Source organism: Cryptotermes secundus, unplaced genomic scaffold (genome assembly GCF_002891405.2).
Source record: "Cryptotermes secundus unplaced genomic scaffold, Csec_1.0 scaffold1229, whole genome shotgun sequence".
Taxonomy (NCBI): Eukaryota; Metazoa; Arthropoda; class Insecta; order Blattodea; family Kalotermitidae; genus Cryptotermes; species Cryptotermes secundus.
The window spans coordinates 514,775-527,165 of NW_019723925.1; the positions used below are offsets into that span (position 1 = coordinate 514,775).

The following is a 12,391-nucleotide window of genomic DNA, read 5'->3' on the forward strand; positions in this document are numbered from 1 at the left end:
TTTTTCTTTTCTTTTGGTGCTACAGCCCCAATTTGGGCCTTGGCCTACCTCCATGAAACTCTCCGCTTTACTTCGGTTTACTAGATCTTAGACATTCGGTAGGACTCCTTGGGCGGGTGATCAGCTCGTCGCAAGGCCTCTACCTGTATGTAAACACAGAAAACAGATGCACACACAAACATGAAACATACATGTCCTGAATGGGATTAGAACCCACGATCCAGGCCTGCGAGTGAGCGAAGACAGTGCATGCCTTAGACCGCGCGGCTACTATGACCGGCAGTGTATAAGAATAATATATAAGAATTCAGTTCGTACCTCACAGGAAACAGATCCGAATCCACGATCCCGGCTTCCGAGCGAGCGAAGACAGTGCATGCCTTAGACCGCTCGGCTACAGTGACCGGTGCAGGGATAGCCTTACCATTTTTTTATTCCCTTAATTAGTCTGGGTATACATCAACTTTTTATACCGAGAGGGTTCCGGAGTAAAAGAAGTTTGGGAAGCATTGATGTAAGGGAATCCTTCCTGTCACAGTACTTCGCGCAAGTACTGACCATACATCCTACATATGGTATTATATGGACACAGGTCTGTGTAGCATAACGAAACACAACTCATTAAACAGAAACTCAACTAAATACACTTCATATATTAAGAACTTGTACCCTTGGACGACCAGACTATGAATGATGGCTTCTGTGCACCAAGACAACACAGTGGACAGTCGACAACTTATACACCACTGACTATGAACAGTTCTACCTTCTTGGATATAACGCCATGTATTCCAGCGAAAGCAGAGTTCTGCTTGCTGCCTGTTTCATGCTAGTTTCTTGCTTGGCTTACTCTTCGACCCTGAAGGTGGAGATGACATGTTACCCAAAGCGTCGGTTGAATTTCACTGAAGTACGTGGCGTTACATCCGAAGAGAAAAAACTTTCCAACTTCCTCCTGACGAACACATTAAAATGTCAAACGAGTCACTGGTCTTAGATATTTGTACGAATTTGACTACTTCGTTTCTGATAGGCCTATCTTTCATTTAGTTTGTATGTACGATGGGACCATCTCTGTGGTCTAGTGGTCAGCGTTCGTTTCCCGGCGCTACCAGATTTTTTTTCGGAGAAGTAGTGGGTCTGGAACGGGGTCCACTCAGCCTCGTGATGATAATTGAGGAGCTATTTCGAGGAAATAGCGGCTCCGGTCTAGAAAACCGAAATTAACGGCCGTGGGGATTCGTAGCGCTGACCACGTGACCTCTATCCGCAAAAGTTGGCACTAACTTCGCCGACAAGCGGCGGTCGCTCGGTCGGTATAGTTCGCCTGCGGACTAAAATCACGGAGTTTATTTGTTTTTTCTTGTACGTACGATGGTGCCGGATAAAGAACAAAATGTAACAGACTAGTCACATGCTTCATCGTTTAAAAATGGGTTATAGAGTGAGTTCTCTAAACAGCGGAACGGTGATGAAATTCCATGCGTTACGGGTCGTCCCAATCTGCCGGAAGACGCGTCCAGTTCTTCCGCCAAATCAGCGTTCCCAAAGAAATTCTCTATATAACACGTGTAGGTGAATGGCTTCCTTTCCTTTTAACAAAAGCATTGGGCTCAAACTAAACGGGATCAATGGAAACACGTGGTGATGGAAGGAACTAACAATAACATTAAAATAACATATGCCAGATGAACAATACTGTACACTCACTGTTCACAGCGATTTCTTCCTGCATCAAAAGGCAGCTATGATGTCTGCACTCAAAATGATAACGCACGGTCACTCCATAGAACAGGTCTCTACGTCTCATTATCCAGCGTGTCGGTGAGTAACATTGCGAACCAGGTGCTGAAATTCAATTGTTATAGTTTGTGTCATGTTATACTGTTCATACACGTGCGTAAATAATATGCTAAACACTTGTAAATGTCACAATAGCTCAGTTGATGGATTGCGTATCAGATAAAGTGCATCTGACGAATTCTCTGGACATATATGATGCATACGTTTAGTAGCAATGGATGCATAATGAAACTACACTCTTCCCAGGCTTTCTTATTAAAATAAACGGCGCTGAAATAAAGAAATTGGGCACAATGCTCATAAATTCTTAATTAATCTGCAACTATGCTTGTATTATATTAACGTTCTATATGCGTATGTAATATGCTTTACTATAATCTATTCGGGTGATGAGATTTTAGTTAATTTGCTGTCTGTGAATACTTGATTACTAAGAAAAAATCGAAATATTTCCCTTATACTCGTAGAATAAGATAGATGTCATGGAAGCTTGTACTAATTCGGAGACATATATTTTGAAATATTACAATTAATTCTGTGTATTCTGGGCGGAACCAAATAAGCTAACTACATTCCAGACACAATTGCCTTGGGCGCGCCGAGGTGTTTGGCCAGAAAATTTGCTTCAAAACTTGCGTTTAAAACTTTTAAGACACTTTTGTTGACCGATCTAGAGTATTCAGAATAGAAGGAGAATAAAAATACAAAACAGTTCTTGGTATTAACCTTCGGTATATTTCCTTTCTCCAATTGTGATTTTTTCCATAAAATTCTAATGAGAGGCAGATTCTTGCTTGTCGCCCCTTTACTTACTTACTTACTTACTTACTCATGGAGCTGAGCCCTTCTTGAGAAGCGGCAAATTGTGCAGCCACTCAAGAACTTCCCAGCATTTTATGGAACCCGAAGGTTCATTACCATCGTCAGAACCCTACAGTATCTACATGTTCACAAGAGCCATCAACTGCTCCCTATCCTGAGCCAGATCAATCCAATCCATACCATCCCATCTTATCTGCCTAAGATCCATTTTAAGATTGTTCACCCACCTACGCCTTGGTCTTCCTAGTGGTATCTTTCCTCGTGGCTTTACCACCAATATCCTATACGCATTCCAGGTCTCCCTCATTCGTGCTACATGCCCTGCCCACCTCATCCTCCTTGACTTGATCATTCTAATTATACTTGGAGAAGAGTACAAGTTATGAAGCTCCTCGTTGTGCAGTTTTCTCCAACCTCCTGTCGCCCCTTTATTGTTTTAAATTTTTATTTCTTTAAATCCAGCGGGGAGCAGATGTCTGACCCCCCCTCGGGATGGCGTTCATGAATTTTTCTCTAGGCTACGAACATTTAATGTTCATATTCCTCACAAGATATCAGCACAAGATTAGACGAGGGAAACGAAGAAACTGAACTGTAACTGCCGGAGTTGAAAATAAATATTACGAAGAATTGCAAATTTCAGAAGTCCAAACTTGGGAAATGTGTGTACGCAACTCCAATATTGTAAAATGTTCCACTGTTATCTTCATGTGACGTGTTTCTTCCAGGTGATTGGCTTCTGTTCGTCGACATAATACAAAGGAAGCCATCACATTCCTATTTATGAAACAATATGAGTCTCACACACGTACGTTTATTGCGTAGTGACGTAATACAGCGATTCTAAACCTCCTGCTTCTAACAATTAATATGTTGTTGGACATTATCCATCATCTTGTCTGTTCTTAAAAAAAGTCCTGTTTCTTTTAAAAACACGACGTTTCGGGGACTGGATTCTGTCCAATAGACACAGCTAGCCCCTATCTCCGGAGATAGGGGCTAGCTGTGTCTATTGGACAGAATCCAGTCCCCGAAACGTCGTGTTTTTAAAAGAAACAGGACTTTTTTTAAGAACAGACAAGATGATGGATAATGTCCAACAACATATTAATTGTAACAATTTACCATCGTCACAAACTTTCAGATCTCCTGCTTCTTGTTTCCCGTTGGTCATATTGCCCAAAGTAGGAATGAAGCCTCTCATTTTCCAAGAAGTATACTTTTACTTACATGTACATTTTCAGTTTTATATTAATCATTAATGGAAGCTCTTAAAAACTTACAGACTCCAGCAATTTTTGATAACATGATTCATTACGACAGCTGTATACAAACAATATAGTAAAGACAAAGGTGAAGTTGTCCCTGTCCATAACTAACTAAGCGCTATACCATGAAGGCGTATGGGTACAGGATGTATAGATCCACATTTTCTTGACCTCGGCACTAGCTGGAGATGAGTGGTCAGCTTCACGCCCCGGCCGCTTTACCCCCGGGAAAAGAGCCTTCGGTACCCATTGGATAGGAGGTTGGATGGATCCCAGAGCCGGTCTGGACATGGAGAAAATTCTTCACCCTACCGGAACTCAAACTCCGGACCCTCGGTTCCCCAGCCCGTAGTAAGCCGCTATACCGACTGAGCTGTCCCGGCTCATGAATTCTCAGCAAAATGTCTGCTTGCGGTTACTGCTCCTGCGCACTCAGATTCATCAGTTTCTTCATTTTAAACAGTGTTTAGAAGTTAAGTATGAGTATAAGCAGGGGGCACGCGGTAGTATAGTTGGTTGAGGCACTATGCTACAAACCGGAAGGTCGTGGGTTCGATTTCCGATAAGGTAAATGGGTTTTTCTATTTATCTAATCCTTCCAGACGCACTATGGCCCTGTGGTCGACTCAGCCTCTAACAGAAATGAGTACCAGGAATCTTCATGGGGGGTACAGGCCGGCCGGAGCGTAAGGCTGACAACCTAACCGCCACCTGTGAGCCGATTTTCTAGATAATGTGGGACCCTCAACGTCTCACAACTCTGCGGCCCTCCATGGCCTGTTACAGGGATAATTTTATTTTACCTAATCCTTCCAGCCGCACTATGGCCCTGAGGTCAACTCAGCCTCCCTAACGGAAATGAGTACCAGGAATCTTACTGGGGTTAAAGGACGGCAGGCGCGTAAGGCTGACAACCCCACTGCCTTCTGTAAGCCGACTGTCTAGAGAAAATGTGGGAGCCTCGACCTCTCACAATACTGTGGGCCTTCACGGCCTGTTACAGGACAGCTTTACCTTTATCTTTGAGTCATGCAAAACGAAGCAGACAGTGTGGGAGATTCATGTCATTCCGTCCGTGCATCTGTCCGCGTATTTCATCTCCATACCACTTATTAGTGTAGATGGAATGTGGTAACGGAAGTCACTCGGAAGCACAAGGAGAAGAGACGATGCCATTACAATAACTCAGACGTGGGAACTCTCGGGCGGTTGAGTGAGACGTGAAATATAGAAAATAAAAACTTCCATTAATGACATAAATGTTTCTGTAATACTAAAATGCTCATAACTCTAAAAGATACATTTAATGGAAAGATGAATTTTTGTTTTTGCTCTGGTGGGACTTGACAACTGCTGATCGAGATGTTTTTGGATGTAAGAGATAAGATGGCAGCAGATGAAGAAATATTAAAATGTAAGAAATAGGGTATAAAGATATGGAATGGATTCATCTGGCTCGCGATAGGGTCGAATAATGTGCTACTGTGAACACGTTAATGAATATGGGGAATTACTTGACCAATTTAGAGACTATAAATTTCTCAAGAAGGGTACCACTCAATGAAATTGTATGGTCAGGAGAAACAAATTGTTGAGAAGTGTAATGGATTTAGCTGCTGCATGATCGAGTACAATGGCGATCTTTAGTATGTGACTGAACTTAGGTTTTGTTACCAGAAATTTATGCTATGAGGCCATTCCTAAACTAAATTAAACTAAAATAAACTCCGTGACTTTTATTCCAAAAGCGAACTATACCGACCGAGCGACCGTCACCTGTTGGCGAAATTAGTACCAACTTCAGCGGTTAGAGGGTGTAGTGTTGTCAGCGCAACGGATTCCCACGCCCGTTAATCTCGGTTTTCTAGACCGGAGCCGCTACTTTTCCATTCAAGTAGCTCCTTAATTATCCTCACGAGGCTGAGTGGACCCCGTTCCAGACCCACTACTTCTCAGAAAATCTGATAGCGCCAGGAATCGAACCCGCGATATCTGGATCTGTAGCCAAGAACTCTGACCACTAGGCCATAGAAGCGGCATTCCTATAAATAATAATAACAATCACCTTCACGGAGGGACAAATCTGGACGCCATATAAATGGCGTTTAAACTGGGGTCGTCACATGCGTAAAACGCTGTATTACCGAAAAATAAAACACTCAAAAAGGGGGTAAGAAATCTCAACCCTGATTGACTATAGAAGTATTTTCCTAGCCATGGTCCAACAAAACAGGCATGGGCAATTTTTCTTTCCTTCGGCGCTACAGCCCCACTTTGGGCCTTGACCTACCTCCATGAAACTCTCCATTTCACTTCGGTTTACTAGATCTTACACATTCGGTACGACTCCTTGGGCGGGTGATCAGCTCGTCACAAGGACTCCATATACCTGTACACAAACACAGGAAAACGCACACACTCACAAACACTGAACATCAATGCCCTGAGGGGGGTTCAAACCCACGATCCCGGCTTCCGAGAGAGCGAAGACAGTTCATGCCTTAGACCGCTCGGCTACCGTGACCGGCAATGTACCTCATAGGAAACAGATCCGAACCCACGACCCCGGCTTCCGAGCGAGCGGAGACAGTGCATGCCTTAGACCGCTCGGCTACCGTGACCGGCAATGTACCTCATAGGAAACAGATCCGAACCCACGACCCCGGCTTCCGAGCGAGCGGAGACAGTGCATGCCTTAGACCTCTTGGCTACTGTGACCGGCGTGGCGTAGGCAATGGAAAATAAATATTTCGTGTCTATAATGATAAAATTCTGTTTAAACTAGCTTTATCAAGTGGAGAATCAAATGACCTACAAAAATATTCAGTAAGTGAGGCGTTCCCATGTCTGTGTCTACGTGTCATTCTGCTGGTAATCACCTTAACGCCTGCATGCGATGGCGTAGTAAAAGTGTAAGCATTAAGCAACTGGAATTTCAGAGGGTACTGAGAATCTGTGGTGATATTTCTTGGTGACAGACGCGCCAAAGCAGCGGACTGCAGCCAGACCAGCACCAGAGCAGTACCAGTGGCACCAGTAACCACAGCAGAGCACCACCGCAAGCTGCCGCCGCTGCTGGCATTGACATCAAGAGGAACGGCGTGCCAGAAGGGCATAAGCACGTCTCGAAGTCACAGATGAAAGGTAGGGCCTACATAGCTTCTATGTCATCGAACGATTATGGGAGATCGCGTCCATTTTCCTATCCACATGCTTCACCCCCGTCACTGCTGAATAAATTTCCATTACGATACTGAAATTCTATATGTTCGAGTGGGTAACATTCTCGATTCGTTTTCTGGAGGACTCGGTTTCGGTTCTAGGTTCTGAAACCACTTACGCTGTCTCAAGTCTTCATGTTTCTTGAAAGAGCAACTCAAGTCATGTCACCTATAAAGAGTTTTTATCTTCTAGGATATAACTCCATACAGTCCATCGAAATTCAACCGATGTTTCGGAGGAACATGCCGCCTGCTTGCGACCTGCTTCACAATGATTTCTTGCTTGGTTCGTTATTCAGCTCTGAAGACGGAGGCAAAATGCTACTTCGAAACGTCGGATGACTTTCAGCGGACTAAACGGCGTTATATACTAGAAGACAGAACTGTTCATAACCTCAAATCCGATCTTCACCTATATATTCTTAAAGGAGAAAGATTTTTTGAACCTCAAAAACTTAAATAGGGCTCGACCTATTCCGCGGGAGGACGACATGGACCAGAATTGACGTTGATGCACAACCAAACGCAGTAAATTCTATGTTTGCCACCTGCGGTTCCATTCAAACCTAACCAACTTAATGCAGGTGGAAACTTCCGCAAAATAATGCTACGACTTCCAATTTTTTTTTGTCTACAGTGAGCACGCAACTGTTAGGCATTTTTATATTGACGGTTGAGAGCCCCTGGCCTATTCCCATTTCAGAATTAATCTGGACACTACGAATCTTACGGACAATCGGTAGTACTCCTTGGACAGGGGATCAGCTTGTTGCAAGGCTGCTACCTATACAGGACGACACAAACACAGAATAAAACAGACATACGTCAATTTCTTGCGTGGGATTCGAACCCATGATCCCAATGTTCGAGCGGGCGGAGGTATTTCGTGCCTTAGACGGCAGGTCCACATATTTACACTCAGAAATTCAAAATACATGATAAGTGATACAGTGAACAAAAGGAGACTGCACCATTTGGTGGACCGCTTAGCAGAAATCTAACGATCGCAAATAAATAGCAGGGCTGTTCGGCAGTACTACACAAGGGGCAGGTGGGTGGAGAGATTTTCATTTCTACAGAGTGGTACAAGATATGTCATTTGTTTCGTGGCCAACATACAAGGTGAAAATATGCATAGAACTACAGCGTGAAATGCGAGAACCAGAGAAAGGTGCGATAAACAAGACACAAGATAAATGTAACGCTATGGTACAGTCCGGTAAAAATTAAATGACGTTCAGGAGGAAGATGCTGACTCTATCGCCAGGAACTAAGAGTATGCAAAACAACCAGCATGAAACAAGTAACACGCAGAGCTTCGTAGGGCAAGGAAGATTTTCAAAGTGGAGGCAGTCCATCCCTCTGAAACGTCGGTGAACTTAAATCGAACAATAGAGTTTCAAATAAACCGAATTTTTAATTTAGTTTACAAAAATGTTCGCAACCTGTAAAACTCACATTTGATTTCCGGTGCTTTTAAAAACAATATTTAAACAGGCAGAAGTTTTTCAACTTCTTACATAGACCTTAGCTGTTCTTCAGGTTACGGATGACTGCCATTTCTAGTGGACTGAAGGCACGATCCACCAAACGTTGATGCAGGGGAAAAGGCTACGTTTACAAACGTTTACAAAGAACGAAATGAAATCAGTCAAAAAGGACATTCACTTGTCGACGACAGCGCTTGGTTCTTTTTTGCTCCTAATGTAAATTCTTGAGCTGAAAGCCAGAAGAAGAAGAACGCATTCGGCTGCACTTGAAGACATATGAGGGGTTAGGACAAAACGCAGAGGACAATGCGGGTTTTCAAACATTGACATCAGAAGCCTCTGTTTACATGTATGACAGGAAAATACACATCTAAAACCGATTTCCTGTACGAACAGAACGCTGAAAATGTGATGGCACCGAGGAGTATGTATAATGTTTCGGGAAAATGCGTAACCGGTCTAAATCCTGTCACTGTTAGTCACACATTCGTTTATTTTAAATCCTAACGTCATGATTTGATGACAGAACAAAAAACCTCCGTGGTTCTAGTCCGTAAGCGAACTATACCGACCGAGCGACCTCCGCTTGTCGGAGAAGTTAGTGCCAACTTATGTGGATAGCGCAACGAATAATAATATCGGTTTTCTAGACCGGAGCCGCTTTTTCCTTGAAATAGCTCAATTGTTCTCACGAGGTTGAGTGGACCCCGTTCTAGACCCACTACTTCTCAGAAAATCTTGTAGCGCCGGGAATAGAATCCGGAACTCTGGCCACTAGACCACAGAGGCGGTTATCCTGATTTCATCACTACCGTGAGAAATTTCTGCCCAAATTTTCTTTCATTGCCACAATATTGAGAGCCATACTTCACCTTTTCGGAAATTCCTAAAATTCGTTATTTCTATGGGCAAATCACTTTATGCGGAAACCTACATAATAAGCCATATTTATACCAAAGATTCGATCATGTTTCCGAATACGATTAAATATGTTTTATGTCATAAATTTTGTATTAAATATTTCGCTATAAATACTGCAATGTCCTTTGCTGTAATTTGTAGATACGGGCAATAAAGTTCATAGTAAGCAATGAAAGGGATGTTTCTGGTTTATGTAATCTTGGAATTATTCTGTTCAAACAACAAAATTTATTAAATTAATCAAATTTTTACTGTCGTGTTCAAACACGAATATTTGATCTTCGCCATATTTTCAAAGGATCTGTTACCTATCTTTAAACTACGATTCTGTCCTACATTCTGACATGTACATGTACCTGGCTGTCTCTGCACTTCCTTCTGGGCCAACCTCCTTGTTAGCATCTGTTAGGGCTTCTGTGGTTTTCTTTGTGGTGTTTAACGTATTTTCGTGTAGGTTACCATCATCAGTATAGACCAGAAGCTGATTTGTCTCATTTGATTTCAGTTTGATGACAGAAATAAAAGGCAGTGTTTCAGTCGATATTACAGCGCCGGCCTTCGTTGTTAGAGATGGGAATTTCCAAATTTCCCCTATGAATTTTCCATGTTCAGTCAATTATTTTAAAGCGGGTAAAAATATGGGACTTATATCTATAAGGTTCGTAGCCAGTAATAAGTGATGGCAAGTTAAGGTAAAGCTACCCTTGTAACAGGCCTCGGAGGCCCATACGGTTGTGAGACGTTGAGGATCCCATATTTTCTAGACAATCGGCTCATAGATGGCGGTAAGGTTGTCAGCCTTACGCTCCGGCCATACTTAACCCCACAGGAAAATTCCTGGTACTCATTTCTGTTATAGGCTGGGTCGACCCCAGGGCCATAGTGCGGCTGGAAGGATTAGGTCAATTGAAAAAACTCCAATGACCTCATCGGGACTTGAACCCGCGACCTTCCGGCTTGTAGCACAGTTAATAAGTGACGGACGTGTATGAAATTCGGTTACTGAATACACTGAAGGAAAGCTGGGTCATGTATCCAAGGTTCTCTTCCTCAGTTAATCCCTCTTTTCAGAATTCCGTGAAGCCTTCCGCCTGTTCGACAAGGATGGAGATGGTAGTATCACCCAGGAGGAGCTTGGGCGCGTCATGCGGAGTCTGGGGCAATTCGCCCGCGAGGAAGAGCTGCAGCAGATGTTACACGAGGTGGACATAGATGGTACGTGTCTGGGTGCTCAAGAAAGTCACAGAAATTCTACATATAAAGGAAAGTCTTTTTTAAGCTAACAGTCACTCAGCAAGGCAAGAAACTTCCTACTTTTTATGGAACTCCAAGGTTCATTACCGTGCACGCACACCCACCCACTGGTCCCTGTTCTGAACCAGATGAATCCTCCTCTCCGAGAAAAACATTCTGTCATCACGCAACCACAGTACTCTCCGGATCTCGCTCCGAGTGACTTTTGGCTGTTCCCTACTATGAAAATGGGCCCCAAGGGGGCACGTTTCCCAACCATGGAGTTCACACGTTCCCAGCGTACTTTTGAAGAGCCAGTTTCGTATTATCTTCCCATCTAAGGCTTCACAAAACAGAAATGGAATCTACGATTTTATTGAGAATTTTTTTTATCTAAAATCATGAAAATTTAGTCTGCATGTTTGATTATTACAAGAAGTGAGAATTCATTGAAAGAAAAATGACGTAACCTAAATCTGTTGTTACTGATAGGGGGTTCCACGTTCTCAATTGCCATGGTGCCCGGACAACTGCAAATCCAGCCATGAATTTCTCGTACAACTGTAGTCAACTTGAATTTAAACCTACGTTAAACCACCATACTTTGTGGTGCACAGGGATCATAATCTTAAAACCATGCCTCGTAAAATACATACATTATAATAAAAGTGAATTATACTCCCAGCATATGATGCCGTGTAGCCCGATAGAAACTAATCGACATTTCGCATAAATTTACTGCCTCCATCCTCATGGTCTAAGAGTACGCCAAGTATGCAAAAAAGCAAGCGGCAATCTGAGCTTCCTGCTTGCTCGGATTATTCTCAACCCCGAGGATTGGGTGCTGTACGTTTCTCCGAAACATCCGTGAACTTCTATCGCTCTTCACGGCGCCACATTCTATAAGACAGTGGATAGTCTTCATTGCCACAGCTGTGGGGACCTTAAACCCTACATCTCAGATGTTAAGATACTGTCTTCGTTATGATCTGCATCAATTCATGAAAGGATTTTGTCAGCAGCTTATAAAATAAACTTCATGAAGAGAAATTAATCCACTAACCTCAGACTGACGTCATTTCTTTCTTGGCCCATGAAACCTTGTACATCCAATACTTTCTAACCTCCACAGTCATGGGCCAACGAATTTATGAAGAGTAAATGTAAAAGCTATCCATGTAACAGGGCGTCGAGGCTCCCACATTTTATAGACAATCGGCTCGCAGATGGCGGTGATGTTATCAGCCTTACGCGCCGGCCGTCCTTTACCCCCAGGAAGATTCCAGGTACTCATTTATGTTAGAGGCTGAGTCGACCCCAGGGCCGTAGTGCGCCTGGAAGGATTATGTCAATTGAAAAATCCAATGACCTCATTGGGAATAGAACCCGCGACCTTCCGGCATGTAGCATAGTGCCTCAACAAACTAAAATAAAAGGTAAAGCTATCGCTGTAACAGGCCATGGACGTCCATAGGGTTGAGACATCGAGGCTCCCACATTATTTAGACAACGCTGACCACTAGATCACAGAGGCGGTCAACATTAGCTAATTAAAATGCTAAGAAAACTGCCAACTCATCCATATATATATATATATATACAGGGTGTCCCAGGAGGAATGGACCAAACTTCG

General features: G+C 43.2%; 1 protein-coding gene across 2 annotated transcripts in view; it reads left to right on the forward strand.

Annotated features, from left to right (window-relative positions):
• LOC111862182 (neo-calmodulin) overlaps positions 1-12,391 on the forward strand; it is an 80,092-nt gene that overhangs the window by 63,128 nt on the left and 4,573 nt on the right. Inside the window, exons 2-4 of one of the 2 annotated variants that reach the window (XM_023847367.1) lie at positions 1,720-1,824; positions 6,872-7,037; positions 10,597-10,740. In XM_023847367.1, the coding sequence (XP_023703135.1) occupies positions 1,720-1,824; positions 6,872-7,037; positions 10,597-10,740 (415 nt within the window). The remainder of the gene's footprint in view (positions 1-1,719; positions 1,825-6,871; positions 7,038-10,596; positions 10,741-12,391) is intronic. The other variant, XM_023847369.1, reaches the window with a different exon arrangement.